The sequence below is a fragment of the Meriones unguiculatus genome, chromosome 16 (assembly GCF_030254825.1).
Source record: "Meriones unguiculatus strain TT.TT164.6M chromosome 16, Bangor_MerUng_6.1, whole genome shotgun sequence".
NCBI classification, from domain to species: domain Eukaryota; kingdom Metazoa; phylum Chordata; class Mammalia; order Rodentia; family Muridae; genus Meriones; species Meriones unguiculatus.
In genome coordinates this window covers 28340683-28358353 of record NC_083363.1, presented here as the reverse complement: position 1 = coordinate 28358353, position 17671 = coordinate 28340683, and the positions used below count along the sequence as shown (strand labels likewise).

Below are 17671 nucleotides of genomic sequence, written 5' to 3'. Positions count from 1 at the left end.
GACAGGGCCACCAACCTCCCTGAAGTCATGTCCTTGCAACCCTTCCCAGCCAGCCAAGAGGACTGGCCTGGAAGGTGCACTGGGGTCAGCTCACAGAGCCACCAGGCTTCGGTGAGGAGTAAGCAGGAGCAGCAGTCTCACAGAGAGAAACACAGGGATGCTGTGAGGAAGGCCTCCCACCATCTGGCCTGTGCCAGCCCAGGAGCCCAGTCACTCAGAAGTGCAATGTGCGGCCTGCTGAGTTAGCTGACAACCTCTCTGAGTATGTACCCTATGGAGAGAGGCAGACACTTCTGTCTCTGTCCTTATTTCTAGTTCAACACATAGACAGATGGCCAGGTGAACAGTGTGGCGGTAGAAGAGGCCATCACAGGCTCAGCACAGGCTGGAGGTGGATTTCTGTGTGTCCCTGAGGTGCCAAGGTACTCAGAGACTAGCTTGTCCCTCAGCATTAGACAGAAATGGAACTAAGGATGTGGGCCAAGGGAACAGTCACTTGCCCAGGGAGGAAAAGATGTCTCCTCCTCTTTCTGGGGGAGACCGGAAGCTTTCTTGTGGCCTGTAGGCCCCAAGCTTACATTGTGCTTTTAAAGTTTATCTTCGGGGATAACTCTTAGGGAGGAACTGGTGAGGGGGTCCCCAGTGGCCGTCCTGTCTACATAGCTATGTACACCTGCTCACCTATCAAATGACAGACATGCAGGCTGTGCCCACCCCTGCTCGAAGACCCCACCAAGTCCTCTGCAGGTTGGCAGCTGCTCCAGCCAGCTAAGGCAAGCTCCAGGGTCCTGCCATTTGCACTTTGCTGGGAAACAGCCATCACATGTCATCAGGTGGACTGTCCTGACCCAGCTTTGAATAGAATCTAATTTTCTTTCTCTAAAGCAAATAGGACATTGAAAAGAAACTGATCTGTTGGTTTGGTAAGGGGCTCAAGTGAGCTTAAGATATGTGGGCAGAGGCAGGGGAAAAAAAAAATAAAACAACCCAAGGGCTGTGTCTGTGGACGCCAGCAATCTCTGTCTTTTCTTGTCCCTTCTTGCTAGGGCTTGCAGACCAAGGCAGTGACAGGGCTTGGGGATAGGGCACAAATACACCCAGGCCTATGGTCTAGAAAGAAACAATGAAGGTAGCGTGGTGAATACAGACTTATGAAATGCCCCTGTGCCCGGGAGGGATGGCTACATGACATCGCCAAACACTGGTGCAGGTTGCTGCTTGTTAAGCTTGTCTTCCCAAGCCCCCGATGCTACCTGCTTGGACCAGCTATGCCTTGCTCCACTATCCCGGACATTCCCCAAACTGAACTCTAGCTGCCATCCGTGGACCATCCAGGCTGCACAGGCTGTGGAGCTGCCAGGTACTCCCCAGCCAAGGATGCCCTGCTGAGTACATCTGAGAATGGGGAAGTGGGGATGAGGTATGGCAGAATAGTGGACCTCTCTAAGCCAAACACCTGCAGCTACCAAATTCTTCAGGTCCTCCACCCCACCCTTTCTCTGTGGTAGACCTCAGGGCCCTTTCTAGAATCTGCAGGGAGGTAGACATTCCCTCAGGAACGGTGCAACAGATGCCGAGGCCCATGTTGTATGTAGAAGGAGCAGAATTGCATGATTTCAGCCAGGCCTGCAGGCCATGCAGGTCCTGAAGGGCAGCAACCCATGGCCTGGCCTGACTGACAATGGGCTTCTCAGAATCAGAGCTGGCAAGAGAGACTGGAACTGCTGTTTCAGAGAGCTAAGAAGACTCAGCAAATAAATGCCTGAGTGCCAGATGTTCTAAGAGACAGCTGTTTCAGCAGGTGAAAGGAATGTATTTTATAAAAACAAAAACAAATTCAATAGGACTGCTCCGAGTATAGTAACGACAAAAAACAACCTGCATCTTATTGGCTGTCTTTCACCCCCAATTCAGTGCCCCCCATTTCTCCATGAGGGAGGAGTGACACGAGCAGAGCAACTCCCAGCCCTGCCCATTCCCAGGCTGATAGGCTGAGCTCACCATCATTATATATCACCATCAACACTGGGGCAGGGCAGGCCCAAAGGCTCACCTAGAAGCAGCAGTGAGTGTGGTTTGAGAATGAGTATCAGGACACCTGCAGACCTTGGGAGGCAGAGTCTGGTCCCTAGCAATGAGTTCAGGACCCTCCTGTTGTTCCCTAGAATGGTTGGAAAATTCCCCAAAGGAGACAAACACCTTCTCTCTATTATCCCAAGCCCTTGAAAAACACATAGCAGAATTATAGATGTGTGCATATTATGAACACACTGTATCATGTTGAGTAAAGTGTGCATGACACATGCTGGGCAAAACTCAAAGAGAGAAGGGGGAGAGAGATGAAGAGAAAGAGAGAGGGGGAGAGGGAAAGGGAGATCGCCAGCCCAGAGACCAGCTATTGCTGCTCTTCACTGCACACCTTTCACCAGCCATGGCTCTACAAACTATCCTATCTTACAAGGTAAGTGGGTGGGCCCAGAAGACACCTTAGAATCTGCATTGCCCGTCATGGAGGCACAGCCACGGTGCACGCTCCCGAGAGCAGCATGCTAGGCTCCCTGCGCACATACTCTTCTGGATTAGGTTGAACTTGGTCTAATGTGGACTGACTCTGCACTAGCAAAATGTTTGGCAGCTGGGCATACCCCATACAATCCTGTGCCCTCGCTCGGTCATTTTGTCCTCCACAGCAATCTCTGGGCAGTCAACTGTGGGTGAATGTTTGCCTCCATAGGACCCTGGCTGTAAACGAGCAGGATGAAATGTTTGATAAAAGCTGGTTAAAGTAAACAAAACAAAACAAAAACCAAAACTGATATTCCAGAAAGTGGGCAGAAATTTCTACTCGAGGTTCATTACCAGACAAGATGGTGGGGACAGATGTGCCTACTTCACTAAGAATTCCCAGGCTGGCTGCTGGGGCTCAGCTCACCTTCCTCAGGGACTTAGTGGGATGTGAGCACAAGGCTTAGTGGAGTTATACCTCTGTTCAAAGAGATGATGGTATAGAAGGGGCCTTTGAAGTTGCTAATCCACACAATTTATCAATGTGCCAGTCTGCATTAGAGGCTGGCTGGCATTCTCTAGAGAGTGTAAACAGGTTGGATTCTTAAGAGTGATTTGGTTCTTAGAGTTGTCAAGGAGGTGCCCCTCAACTCTGGCATTGGCCACACACCCTGGTGGTGGATCTGCAAGCAGTGGGTGGAGTCCTTGGCTCATAGCTGTAGAAGTGAGAGCAGTACGTTGCTTCTGCCCAGACCTGCTCTACAGAAATCTGCTGCTTACCATGTCCTTGGTGCTGTGTGGCATGTTCTGGTATGATAGTACTTTACAGAAACAATGGGGTCCATGCTTTTGGAGGCCATGGCTTTCTGCTCATGGAGGAGTCATCTGAGCCAAACAAAACCACTACAGTGCTGTAAGCCACAGTTCAGTCTTTGAACTCATGGGTCTTAGCCACTGGCAAGTAATTAAAAAAATAAAAAGAAAAATGACAGAAGATAAAAAAGGCACAACACAGTATGTCCATTGCATTGTGTCCTTGTCCCCTGTAACCTGTGTCCCAGATGAGCTGTTGGGAATGCAGGGCCGGGGCTGTATGCACTGCCCACTGCACTGAGATATGTCACCAGCACTGACATGGCCACAAGATCTCAGAGGAAACTGAGGTATGGAGAGGGAAATCACTTCTCGGGGCTGGAAACTCACAATGGAAGCCGAGTGGAGGCACACCATTCTCCATTCCTGGGGTTCTGCCTCCCGCTACACAGAACTCTCACCAGTTGTCAAAACAGCACAGGCCTGTCTACTTAGCTGCCCCGGTACCTGCATTCTCAGGACAGCATGGGGGAAAGGAAATCATAGACAGAGCTTCTCACTCAAGCACATCTTGCTCTTTGGTTTACTTTAAAAAAAAAAGGGGGGGGGGGGCTTTCCATGTCCTTGAACTCTAATGTGGATTCACTCATGATAAACACTCTAACAAAGGCAGAGAGGTTCTGGAGCTGGGGCCTTTAACCTTCACTCAAATGTCAGACTTAATAAAAATATGTCTCCCCCTGACCCCAGACCTACTGAATCAGAGGTAGGCCCGGAAACGTGTGCTACCTCCAGCATTTCATGGGAATGTGATAAGAATCATACTCCTCTCCCCAGTGCTCAGAGAAAATGCCAGTGCAGGCTCAGTCTCGTGAGTGAGCAGAGTGACCCCTGTCCTTCCTGCCGAGGACATCATGCTGATTCAGGCATGTAGCCGGACTGGCTGTCCTGCACCTGGCCTCCTGCCCACTCCAGCTCTACCAGGCATGTAGCTGCATCCCCATGTGCCCCAGGTCCTTGACTCACAGTACCAAGAATGACAACTTGGTTCAGCATGGCCCAGGAAATCCACCCTTCAGGAAGAGGTGCAGCCTAGGCCACCAGCCAGATGAGGTTTGGCCCAGTCCCCAGCTTTCCTTGGGTGGGGCTTCGGATGCTCAGCGTATGGGTCTCCTACTTTCACTGGGCTATCGTTATAAGCAGTCTTTCCAGCCACAATACATCCTGGGTAAAGAGTAGAGAAGGGTAGAGTAGAGCTGCCTTACATTCTGAGGGAGCCTCTGACCAGGCAGTGCTCTACCTACCATAGCTATCACAGGCTTGCAGGCAGGGCAAACAGATACCCGCACTGGCTTGAGAGGGCTCCAGCGGGAGCTGACTGGCCTCGGAGTCAAGACTGGAGGTTGTCTTCCTGGATTATAAAAACCTACAACGAGGCCCTCCTGGGATCTGGCTGTCAGTTAAGCAAGTAGGAAGTAGAGGGAGGGAAGAACTGCACTGACTGCTTTAGATCTCTAGGACTCAGGCCCTTTGCTGGGCTACTGGGCTCCCCTCGGTTGGATGCTCTTCTGACTGGCCAGGCATTTAGGGAAAGGTATGTATCTGTGTGAGGGCCCCTGAAGAGAGCTGCTCTTCTCCCAGATTCCACAGGCAAAGAACCTTTTCTGCTGGGTAGTGTGGTCCTGAGAGCTTCCACTCAGGCGAGAGCCTCTTCCCAGAATTATCAGGCATTTAGTTCACATAGCTCCCTTGACAGAAGACATATTAGCAATGGCAGCTGACTTCACCACAGGAGGCTGGCAGCCAGGAGCCCCAGGGCCTCCTCCAATTTGTAAATTAATTAGCATATGACAGGTAGGAAGTTCAATTTTAAACACATGCAAATCTATTCCAATTGCCGAACTATTTGGAATGCAGAGAAAGGTCTGGCCCTCTGATTCCTCAACTCCTAGCCTCCCTGCCTCCAGGTCTTATCTGTAGCCCAGTCTTATCCTGTAGTGCCTGGGAGACTATGAGGCTAGCCTCCTTCCAGCCTTCCTTCATCCCACCTCCATTCAGCAGGTCTTGGTGACCCCCAAACATGTTTTTAGTAAGTTTGACATTCAGATTCAGGTTAAGGGCCCTAGTTGCAGAACCTCTCAAAGTCACCCCCCCCATTTGTTAGTCTTCTGAAACAGAGGGAGAACCCTTCCCCACAGATGAAAGATCATAGACCTGAAAAGAAGCCGCCCAAGGAGGGTTATAAACCCATGAGGGTGAGAGCTTACATGTAGTTTTTGGAAACCAATTCATTTCCTAATAACTTGTGAATATTTCTACATTTCTCATGGTCTTGTGTGATTCTATATATACACAAGAACTTAAAGCTATCTAGCACTTTATAGTACTTTCAAAATATCTTTGTATCTGCAGTTCCCTCGGCTTTTGTAACAGTCACATACGATAAGCAGGTCCAGTCTTGGGCCCTCTCTCTAATGTGACAGCTGGTACAGCCAGGCAACTTGTTTGAGGCACTGCTGGCTGACCTGCATGGCAGCCTTAGTATCTATCTGACTCAAAAAACCTCACAGCAAAGCCAACACCCTGTTTATATCTTTGTTTTGTTGGTCTTAAAAAGATTTTATTTTTATTAATTTGTGTGTGTGCCTGTGCGCGCGTGTGTGTTAGGTGCCCATAAAGGCCAGAAGAGGACAGTAGACCCCTGAGCTAGAGGTGGGTGTTGGGAACTGAACTGCAGTCCTCAGGAAGAGAAAAAAGCTGTCGATAGCTGAGCTGCCTCTATCTCCAGCCCCTACTGTGCTGATCTTATCTAGGCATTGGACCGGGCTTCATTCGAAACAGTGGTAGACAACACCAGTGCTGGACAAATGGGGCCGTGTGGTGGTGCGATAGTGCAGTTTTTTTTTTTGTTTGTTTGTTTGTCTTAAAGAAAACATTCTAAGAGATTGGAACTTTTGGTGGACCTTACAGCGAGTTACTAATACACCATGAGGTGACTTAGGACTTAAGAATTCTATCCTACTGTGCACTTAGCATTTTTGTTTAACCTACTTTTAAGAGAACAGTGTAACAACCAACCTTACTGTGACTTGGATTTCCCGTGTAATCAACTTCACAACCTAAGATAGCAGGTGGCTTTAAACCTAAGTGATGTGTAACTCACCTGTGGTGTTTATGTCTGTTATAGTAATGAGAGCTGAAAACAGCGACCAGGTCGGAAGCCACCTCGTAAAACATATCCACCATAGACGCAGGTTGATAAGTGGTCTTCCGTGCCTTTGCAATAGTGTTTGTTATGTGGGGCAGCTGCAGTCAGTGACTTAATCCCCTGTAAAACTCTGTCAAAGATTTCTGTAAAATTTCCCTTCTTCCTTCCCTGTGTGATGCTTTCTGTGCTGTTCAATACAAGAAAGAGTGAAGTCCTTTGTTAGGCACACACAGCCACACATACACACAGGCACAGGACAGACAGCCTTCGGCAGGCACAGATTCATATTCATACAACAGACAGGAGAGAATTATCTGGGCTGCTCTCGGTGAGGTGAGGTGACTCCAAGGGGAAAGCATGGACTTCTGTTCCGGAGTACACCCGCACACACCGTGGGCGCTGTGGGCGCTGTGGGCGCTGTGGGCGCTGTGGGCACTGTGGGTGCTGTGGGCGCTGTGGGCGCTGTGGGCGCTGTGGGCACTGTGGGCACCGAGGGCGCTGTGGGCGCTGTGGGCGCTGTGGGCACTGTGGGCACCGAGGGCACTGTGGGCACCGAGGGCGCTGTGGGTCATTGCTAATGCACGGAAACAACAGCACTCACATTCCTTGGTGTTGGGAGGTGCCAGGAGGCACGAGTAGCAGACCATGCCGTAGATGTTCCTGGGTCTGTTCTCCAGCATGTAGTAGCTACAGGAGGCAAGACGAGACAGAACAAAGGCAGATGAGTGAGAAATACCACACAGGCACAACCCAGATGTCACCAGACCGCAGCTGAAGCCAGGCATGAGATGCTTGCTGAAAACTGAGGACCTGAAGGGCTCCCTCAGTTTCTTGGGGGATGTTTAGCATGCCCTGCAGTGAAGCGGTCTTTTTCCAATACTGGGATGATTTGGGGCCTGACTTCACATACCCTTCTCTCTTTCCTTTCCTGAAGAGTTTGTGTGTGTGTGTGTGTGTGTGGCACGCACACGAGTGCACACATGTGTGTTTACTATCTTCACAAAGGCTTTCAGCAGAAATATATGTGCCACCATATGCCAGCACTGGTGAGTTTCCTGCTTCTCTCCCTCTCTTGTAACCCTTCTCAGAGCCCATAGGTTGGTGGGGTTGCTCACAAAAGGCCTACTTGGCCCTGGGGCTATTGGGACCGACACTGGCCAGACAGGTCACTGCAGGTAGCCTTGAAGATGACCCAGAGTGAAACCAGGTACTGATACAACTGCCTGCCCTGGCTAAAGGCATCTGTGTAACTGCTGAGCTCATTTGCAGTTGTACTGGGAGGGAAGGATGAATCACGCAGAGTGAGTCTGCTTCGAGTCAATGCTCCCAGACAATGCTCCTGCTACTGCTCATGCCCCACCCTTCAGAGACCCAGCCGCAGCATCAGCCAGCCCTCCTGTAGTGCCATGCTTTGACATTTTGGCTCACGTCTTGGTATGAGCCATTTTCTACAAACCCACACTGTATGGTGATCATGAGGCCATTTATCGCACTGTGAGAAGTCTAATCAAATAGAGTAAGCTGGTGTCAGTTATAACGCAAGCCCTCTCTGCTAGAGCATCCGCCTGTGATTTTTTCCTAACCTCTTTTTTATTAGCTATTTACGGTGAAGGCCCTCCTGATGGCTGTGGGTGGTAAGATGTGGTTCTCATTGCAGGATGGCGGGCTGGGGCACCCTGGACCCCCCTGCCTGCCTGAGCTTGGACCATTACCAGTAACATCAAGGTTGTAATTGCTTGCCCTTCCTTCAAAGCTTTTTATCCTCAGATCCCTGAGTATCTTATAAACATTAATTAACCAATCTCAAAAACACCCCTTGGAGAAGCCACAACAGTTTAACTGTTAAGCCCTCTGGAAAAAGCTCCCTAACATACCCTCTGGTCCCCCAAGAAGCCATCTTTGTCAGGGAAGCAAGGAGCTACATGTGGACAGTGGTGGATCTGCCCACTGCCAGCAGGTAGCCTCGCTTGCAGCTCTCTGACATCTCACTCCCAAGTCCATGCCATTTTTCTCCCATCTCCTTAAGACCAAGAGGCCAGTGAGGATAAACTGTGGTCATACATCTTTCCAGAAACCATGGAGGGACAACCGCTGCTAAAGATTGGCCAGACAAGTTAATGAATGGCACTGTATTCTCCACAGTTCTGAGTACAGAGCTAGAGAAAAGCTTCAATGGTATACCACTCAGCAGAGGCCCTGACTTGTCTGTCCCAGTTATAGCTGGATGTCAGGCTCTGTCAAAGGTAAGGTCCAGAGCCACACACATAGAAGAGATGTGGACCACCTGGACTTGAAGACCTGGGTATTTAGGACCTGGGCAGGGGCTGCTAGCCATTTGGTCCAGGACTGCCACCTCCATTGAGGTAGCCTTTTCTTGGTAGGCAGGCAGGCACTCTCTGCTGTAGGCTGACCGCGCCCATCTGGGTGTCTCTTTCTGATTCCCACAGGGGCTTTTGCTCTGGCCCTGACTGCGCATTTGACCAATCTGTATGAAGTTACTTAATAAGAAGCACTAATGAAAGAGTGTAAAAAGATTTTTATTGTTTGTTTTTATCTTATGAGATTGGGATTTTGGTTTGCATGTTTTGTTTGTGTACCACAGGTATGCCTGGTGCCACTGGGGGTGAGAAGAAGGTGTCATATCCCCTAAGACTGGAGTTACAGACACTGTGCCATGTAGATGCTGGGAATCAAACCCAGCTCCTTTGGAAGGGCAGCCAGTGCTCTTAACTGCTGAGCCATCTCTCCAGCCCTGCTATAAAAATTTTAAAGATGGGTTGGCTCTAGGAAACTGTTTAGAAGTTGTATGGCCTTCCTGGCACAAGTGTCAAAGGTCTCCGTTCTAGCATATATTGTTGCAAGAATTTTGCATGTGTTTTCTATGTACGTGTTCCTGTGTGTATGCACGTTTCTATGCAGTGCACATGTACTTATGTGGGCAAATATATGACTCACTCCTCAGCTGATTTGCTCTCTGCCTATAAAGACAGGGTCTCTCACTGAGCTTGGAGCTGGTTGATTCAGCCAGGCTGGTTGGCTAGTGCACCGCAGGGATCCTGCTGCCTCTGTGATGCTTGGTGTCACTTCTGGCTTTTATATGGATATTGGGGATCGGAATTCAGATCTTCATGCTTGTTCAGCAGGCACTGACTGAGCCTAGTTCTCTCCAGCCTAGAGAACATTTTTAAATGTTAGGTTTTTTTTTTTTTTCTTTCAGTAGTAAGCTAAACTAACCTAAAAGTTTGCACTTACAGTTCTGTACATAGCCAGACAAGAGTGGAGAACCTATCTTTTGCCATCTGACAGGTTCTTCAATTGGAAGTAAAATGTTCATTTGGGCACCTGAGGCCTAGCTAGTGTCAAGACTATTTATCTTCCTGTAAAGATGCGATCCATACTTTTTGGTTCATATTTTGACTTTCTCTGTAGATGCTTCTGGACTTAGCACGAGGTTGTATTCTGATAAGATCATTGTAAGTTAAAGAAATTGTTAAACAGAAAATGCAGTCAGTACACCCAGCCCAGCACTAGCTGCTGGAGCTGTTCGCAGCACGCTCAGAACATGCACATTTTGCCCTACAACTGGGGTGCATCACCTAGCACAAAAACCAGCTTTGTAATACAGCCTGTCTCATGTATTTCTGCTCTGGAAGTGAAAGACAGAGTGGGTACACGGGGGACTCTACAGTAATTTTAGGTTAGCCCAGGCTGACGTGGTATTTCTCCTCAGTGAGTAGAAGCATCATACTGTAGAAAAAATGCTAGGCGGAGCCACTGTCAGCTGGGCACTACCTCAAGCGTTCTCTCTTCTTTTCTGTTCTTCCTGGCCCAAATTGTCTAGCTCAGGGCAAAACTCAGTTCAAACAGGATCAAAGAGTCTTCTGTTCAGACTGACTTCCTCTAAGATGATAGGAATTGATTCCTCTTTCAGATTCCTGTTTCTTATATCTAAGCTTTCAGTGGATGTTCTGGGTCCTGCAATGCTCACTCCCTTCAACCTGTGAGCTGCAGATGCCTTTCCCAGCCCATGGGCCATGCTAAGCCTCTTGTATAAAAGTCGTGGCTGCGGTACAACTGGCTGCCGGAGGTGCCCAGGGGATGCCAAATGGGGGAGGTTATGGTGGTTACAAAATCTAGCCCCTTCCCTGGGCCTTGTCCTTGCCTCCTGCTGTCTCCCACACAGACCTTTCCCAACAGGAAAGCCCCATATGCTGCTATTGTTCAGGGACTGTCTGGGCCACGTGGGCCTCCAGAACTAAGAATGGGAGCCAGCACCTGCCAAACCACAGGGAGGGGAGAGGGCCAGCCCACAGCCTTAAAAAGACAAACACCAGGTAAATCTACATCCTGGCTCATAACCAAAGGGGTTCATGGAGCTAATCTGCCCAGCTTGCCAAAATGCCCCATAGGCCTCTGTGACAGCATGAGAGCCTCATTTTGTTCTGTAAGTTTAGGCCATGCAACAGGAAGTGGGTTCGGCCCCTGTGGAAGTTGAAATCCTGAGAGAAGGAGTAGTAGTTCCAAGAGGGCTTTGAAGACTTGGGAAGTGGAGCCTTTCTGTTTAGTGGCTTCAGGAATGAATGGTTTAGCAGACATATCTCACTGCAAGCTAAATAAGGCACTGACTACCAGTTTCCATGTACAGTGATGTACAGCACACTGAGACACACATTGAAGACAGGCATGGCCATGTGCCCCTTTCTCACTTAGGAGGTACTCAAGCCTTGATCTGTCCCAAATACTGAAGATACAGTTACTGTTCCATGGAACAGAGAAAGAAGTACTCAGGACTTCAGAGCCGGAAACATGCTTCTGAAATCCGTGCCGCCTTGCCATTCATTCTGCCAGTGGCATCTACTTGAAGCCTTCTAGAAGAAGGGGGCTCGCTACCATTAGCAAATGTCTTTGGAGAATGGATGCTTTCTGGCAAACAGTCTCCATGGCTCTCGAGTCAGCTCTCCAGTGCTGGCTGGCACCTGCCTTTGAGTAGTGCAGTCCCTGCACCGTCCCAGGCTTGTCTGCTTTAGCTAGAGAGTTTCTGTGGCTCCAACAGCCTGGACTGGCTGCATACAGTCACTGCCTCTTTTAGATAATCTGGAACAGAACGGCAACTGCTCCATGGACCCCGCTGGGGCACTGTCACAGGGCTTCCCACAGCCACTGGAGAGCTAGGTGTGGGGTTGGAGGGCTTCACTATACCCTGGCCCGTACTCCCTGCACCGTGAAGCTGCTTCACGGACCCCATCTGGACCAATGGCTCTAGCGCAACTAGTGTTCAACACTCAGCTTGGGTGCTGCACCTCTCCTTCCACCATGTGAGAGTTTGGTCTGTCCCACGGCACTGGGTTTAACACATCTGACTTCCCCCTGTCTCTACATCCCCACCAAAACTTCTGCCTCCTGTACTCTACATATGGACATAGGGCAGCACCGTCCACACTGACACAGACACGGGCAGCTCTTAGACTCTTGCCTCTACAGTGCCTTTGTCCCGGTTGCTCCTGCTCTCCATATTGTCCTTTCTCTCTGGCCTCCAGGCTCTTCACTCCTCAGTTGTTTCCTTTGTTGCTGACAAAAGCATCCTGCTGATAATGGACCCTGGGGCATCCTTTCGTGACTGGACATTCCGAGTGGGGACTGCGTCAGTGACAAGCTGAAGGCCCACAACATTTCCATCTGGTTCCACCTGCCTCTAGTGCCACCATATCTGGCATGAAGTCCTCACCGAGGCCACAGGAACCAGAGGACCAGGCCCTGAAGATGCCTGCTGCTTTCAGGAAAAATAAATGACTCAGCTGTTACATAGCTCACAACGGGGCTTCCACAGAGCGCTCTCTCCCTCCAAAGGAAGCATGATGGGATGGATGAGCCTTATGCAGGTGACCTCCCAGCTGCTCTGCATTTCTTTGTGTATTTTCTTTTGAACCAAGAAAAAAACAAAACAATCCGAAGCCAATGAATAAATGGATCAATCAAAATAAAATTTTAGGAACTGTGTAAGCTATCAGAGACTAATTCTGTCTACCATCAGAACTCACTGAGTTGCCCTCACTCAGAGGCAAGCCCAGGCTCTACACCAACCAGTTGCTGCTGTTCCTTTTGGGGGAGTCCTACAACACAGTAACTGCAACAACTATGCGGGTAGAAATTGATTTTTCCCTCATCTTTTCAAAGGGAATAGGTGACTATCCTTCCATGTATAGCTCTCTGCTCTTCTGCATATTAGAGGATAAGGTTACAGGATGAGGCTCTCCTGTCTCACAGATTCACTAGACAAACACATTTGACTCATCTTAGTGTCAGGGACCTGAGCACGGGACCAGCTAGCAAATATTTGGATATCTGAGTCTGTGGCCCAGGAGGTGGCCTGAGATGAACACAGAACTCGGGGAGACCAGGGTGGGAGTTGGTCACCAGCAGGGTGTGGGTGTGTGCAGGCGTGTGACAAAGAGTGAATTCATAGCTCGCTTAATGTTTAATGTTTCTGATGTTTTGTTCTTCCTTCCCGTAAGATATTACAGCTTCCCTGCCCCTCCTCCCAGGCCTACCACATCATGGCCACCAGCACCATACAGTCAGCCATCACTATCACCACCACCATCTCTACCACCCCACCCCCACCACGCTTTCCCTCTTCATCTCTAGTCTTGCAAGACATGATGTTTTGTGGCCACTAGAGGGAAGCAGTAGCAACAGCTGTGCCTACTATTGATTGAGTGTCCAGACAGGAATTTTCTGGTTTTAGGCAGAATTTTCTAACACATTCCATCAGGAAAAGAGAAGGATTTTTTTTATCTTTCTGTCTTTCAGACCAGTTGCATTCTCACTTTGCTTTGTGTGTGTGTGTGTGTGTGTGTGTGTGTGTGACTACAGCAGCGCAGAAAGCACAGACATCATAGTACTCACACTTTTACCAGAGTACTAAAAATAATATCTTCGTATAGAATAATAGATTCCCCCTCCACAATGCTTCTCATGTATTGTTTCCTGTGTTCAGTATACACAGGCTATACATCATAGTCAGGCTCTGATGATGCCCCTGGTCCAGGCTCAAACACAGTGCCCGAAGGCTGCCTGCCTATTTCTGGGCAGCGACAGGACTTACCATCCTGTTGTTATGCCCAGCAGAGGGGGACTTTGTGAAGGCCTGTTGTGCTAGTGGGGGTCTGCTCACAGGGTCGTTGCTCCTTGTCAATCAGGGGTCAGCCCAGCAGCATGCCCACACTTACCCAGGGAGACACGGGCCACACTCAGCGTCGTTCTCCATGTCCCCTGGTGTCAGCACGGTGGCCCGGAAGAAGCCCTCGCAGTCCTTGTGGCGCCTGCATATCTGGTAGCCTCCTTTGGAGAACTTCTCTGCAGGGCAGGGCACACAGCCATAGTCCTCGTCTTTGGTGCCATAGCCACAGGACTGGTCAGGAAGGCAGAGGATATGAGAACACAGCAAGCGACTACAGCGGCCTGCATGGCGGCCTGCTGGCTGTTGCCAGCCTTGGCTGCCCACCCTCCAGGAACTGTAAAAGCCTGGCTTCCTTGGCTCTTTCTCTAAGCCTGCTCCTCTCTACCAGCTGATGCTGAGTGGCAGCGTCCAGCCTCAGATGTGCTCCTTTAACTAGTTCCACTGGCTTCCCAGAGTGCTTCACGGGGAACCTCAGTTTTCCCAGTACCCTGCCAGAGCCCCAAGTATTGCCACCTCACACATTTCTCTGGTGCTTCAAAGAGCATGTATGCTTAGCTTTTCCACAGAAGCACTCAGAACTGATGGACTGTTCCTGAAAGGCATTTCTGTCACACTTCCAATTCAGATTATGAGCCCAACAGGGCAGAACGGGATACCTCTTTAAGAATTCTAACACCTGAGAACTATGCGGGTGAGTGCACATCTGGAGAATGCACATCTGGCAAGCACACTGGGCTCTGCAGCTCACACCGCCCAGCCCTGGTGACCTGTCGGTCCTCAGTGCCAGTGTGAACATTCACACACCCCCTCCCCAGAGTTCATGGGCACAGGCTGGTCCTTACCATGTAGGGCTCCTCGCCTGGCCTGCAGGGAGGACACTGGTGACACAGCCCAGTTGTCTGATTGTGGTATTCATTCTCACCACAGTTGGAGTCCTCTGCCTTGGCTGAGCACATCAGAGACACCTGCCACAGAAAGGTACTTGGCCTCCACACCTTGCCAAGATGCAGCAGTTATGTGGGAACAGTGCCCAGAGAGCCACCCCTGTCTCCCATCCACAGCCATTCTTACAACCACTTCCTCCTGCCCCCGCTGTCCAAACCCATCCTCTTCCTGCACTCATTCTGCTTTGAAGTCCCTTAAGGTCATGAAGGAGGCACCCCTCTCTTGAGTCTCAGCTCTCCAGGTACTACAGATGCTTATCCTCTGGTCTCATGGTTTCCCAACCCACAGGGCCAGGAGGAGCTCTAGAGGGCAGGGACTTTCCGGTCTTTTCCAGCTGAGGGCCCATCACATAGACTAACACTTTACCAATAAGCATTGAGGGGCACTTTTATCTACATGCCCTGTGAAGGGAGTGGCAGGTAAATGGTCCAGTTAGAACTGGGGGCACCACTGTCCTCATCCCCTTCTCAAAGCTGGGGAAGCACAGGTATAGGGGCTGACGGCAGTCTGAGGTGGTAGTCTGAGTGAAGGTTTCAGCCTAGGGGAAAGCGCCTGCCCTGTAGGTGCTGAAGTACATGTTCAGTGAAAACAGGCACTCAGAACCACTCACCACCAGCACCGGGAGCCAGGACATCCACTTGCAGTCCCCGACGTGGGCCATGATCTCTTGGAAGCGCACCTGAAAGACATACGGCATCAGTAGAGGTGGTACAGCTGCCTTCATTCTCATCACATCTCAGTGGATGAAGGTAACTTTCCAGCAGACAGCACGAGGGATGGCACACCCCACAGAACACACAGACTCTAAGGTAAGCTCCAAGCTGTGACCCGAGGCCATTCGGGCACCCTCACCAGCCTCACACCCTGCCCTAGAAAGAACCCTCAGAAGGAAGACTGAGCATGTGGGCCCTGCTGTTAAGCTGGGAGCACGGGGCCAGTATTTACCATGCTCTTCATGTAGGAGGAGTCTTGTGAAACCTTGAACTACGAGCTGCCCTGGCTGGTCCTACCTGTTGGGATCCAGCACAAAAGTCTTGGAGATTCTAGTGTGGTCTGGTGCATGTCCTTGCTCTCATAGCCCATTAGAAAGGTCTGCCTTCTCTCTGAGAGGCCATTAGAATGTGTGAGTCAGATAATGCAGTTTAGCCACCTAATTTCATAGTAGAAACAACTGAAGGCCACAGAGGTTAAGTGACCTGTCCATGGCCATGACTAATGTATAGAGGATAGCCACAGAGCAGGGAATCATACTCGCACCAACTACTACATTAGCACACTGCTCTGCCATAGTGTTATCCGCTCATCTTTTCACTGTGAACTAGGACTTGGGTTTCCAGGTCAAGCCATTTTATGGGAGTATGAATATAAATTAGCCTACGTGTTAATGAGAGATGATAAGCTCATGGGAGCTATGGGTTCTCCAGGTGTTGCACAACAGTCATGATGTTAGCATTGGGGCAGTGTAAGTACAGACAGCATATTCTCTATGAGCGGTAGAGCACACTAGGAGCCTTCCAGAATCCACTGCTGATTTAAGCCTCAAATCAAACTGAGTCATCAGGAACTTCCTAGATATTTTATCCCATATTCTCTTGTCCTTGTGCATGTTCATGGGAACCAGTGATTTCCAATAGCACACAGAAGAATGCTGGGTAGGGAGACTCAAAGCAGATACAGCACCCGGAAGCCACTTTATCCCTCTGTCCCCTGATCCTCCCCTCTTTCCTCCTACTTGTAGGAACTTGGTCCTAAAGACTCTGAGAAAAGTAGCCAAAGGATTGTGTGTTGAAAATAAGTTAGTGAGGAGAGAGGAGATGCACAAATTGGGTAGGGTCAGGGAGACCCTGAGTATTTGGACGCTCAGCATCTACTTTCTGATCCCAACAGGTTTTGGGTCCTGCTAAGTCTGGGTTCTAGACGAGAGTGTATATTTAGGAGAGTAACACCCCAGGAGTAAAGAGGCCAGAGGCAGCTAGGGTCTGTATCTGAGGAGATTGGGGTCTACAGCTTTCAGGACCTGTTTCCTTCCTAAGCAGTCCTGTCCAGCCTCCTGCCTCCTCCCCATGGAGCAGGAAGTGTCCACATTCTTGTTTAAGAGGGGGTGGTGGTAGATGGGATCCAAGTAGTGGTCTGAGATGTCACTCTTCTCTATCACCATAATAAGCAAATAAGACAGTTCTGGGCTGGGGGAGCAGCTCAGTGGTGAAGTACTATCACCAGCATGTGTGAGGCCGAGGGTCTGGCCTCCAGCACAAGGACAAGAATGTAGGTGCTTCAGTCACCTGGAGCACCAACTGTCCACTGCGGAGTAACAAAGACTTCCTAGAGAAGACCTTTCTGCCTGCGGCTGAAGCTGCCTGTATGCACAGGGGTGGGCTCTGAGTGGCACCTTAGTCTTACAGCACAGATCGATTTGTGCTGTAATAAAGAGTGTAGAGGCAGCCATGGACCGAGGATGAGAGTGGATGCTTTTGTCCACTTTGTGAACTCTGTGAGGAGAAAAAACAAAACTGCAGAGCTACTTCAGTCTGGGGAGAAGTGTTTTTCCAAGAGCTGACTGAAGATGGACATTCTGCAAGAGTCCAGGAAGAGCTGGCCAGGGTCACTGTCAAGGCCTAGAGGGATAGAGTCCAGGTCTTCTATGGACTCATCCACATGCTCAGGCACCTCAAGGTTGCTCTCACAGATCACTGTCTATTGGGTGGTCTTCCAGAAACAGTGGACCTTCTGGACACTTTTACACCTCAGCCCAGTGAGGCAAGATGAAAGTGCCCAGGATGCCCTCATCTGTGAACTTGTTGGGTGTTTTCCTTCTGGCAAGGAGCAAGCTGGGGCAGGCAGCAGGAGAGGGAGTCTAGCCTATAGGCTGAGAGGCTGGCTACAGCCCTAATGGGTGGGCTGGGGTAAGGCAGCAGAGGTCAGGCAGGGGCTGCTTCCTCACACATACACACACTCCTGCCTTAGGTCCACAGCTCTAACCTTGCTTCAGCACAGTCGGTGTAGCAGGTATGAGTTTCCAC

The 17671-nt window shown here is 50.0% G+C and overlaps 1 protein-coding gene across 2 annotated transcripts in view; it reads right to left on the bottom strand.

Annotated features, from left to right (window-relative positions):
- Positions 1–17671, bottom strand: part of Edar (ectodysplasin A receptor) — a 78012-nt gene that overhangs the window by 14980 nt on the left and 45361 nt on the right. For both annotated transcript variants that reach the window (XM_060369518.1, XM_021661748.2), the window contains exons 2-5: positions 15262–15330; positions 14549–14671; positions 13756–13937; positions 7128–7213 (exon numbers count right to left, since the gene is read on the bottom strand). In XM_060369518.1, the coding sequence (XP_060225501.1) occupies positions 7128–7213; positions 13756–13937; positions 14549–14671; positions 15262–15312 (442 nt within the window). In that variant the 5' untranslated portion in view covers positions 15313–15330. The remainder of the gene's footprint in view (positions 1–7127; positions 7214–13755; positions 13938–14548; positions 14672–15261; positions 15331–17671) is intronic.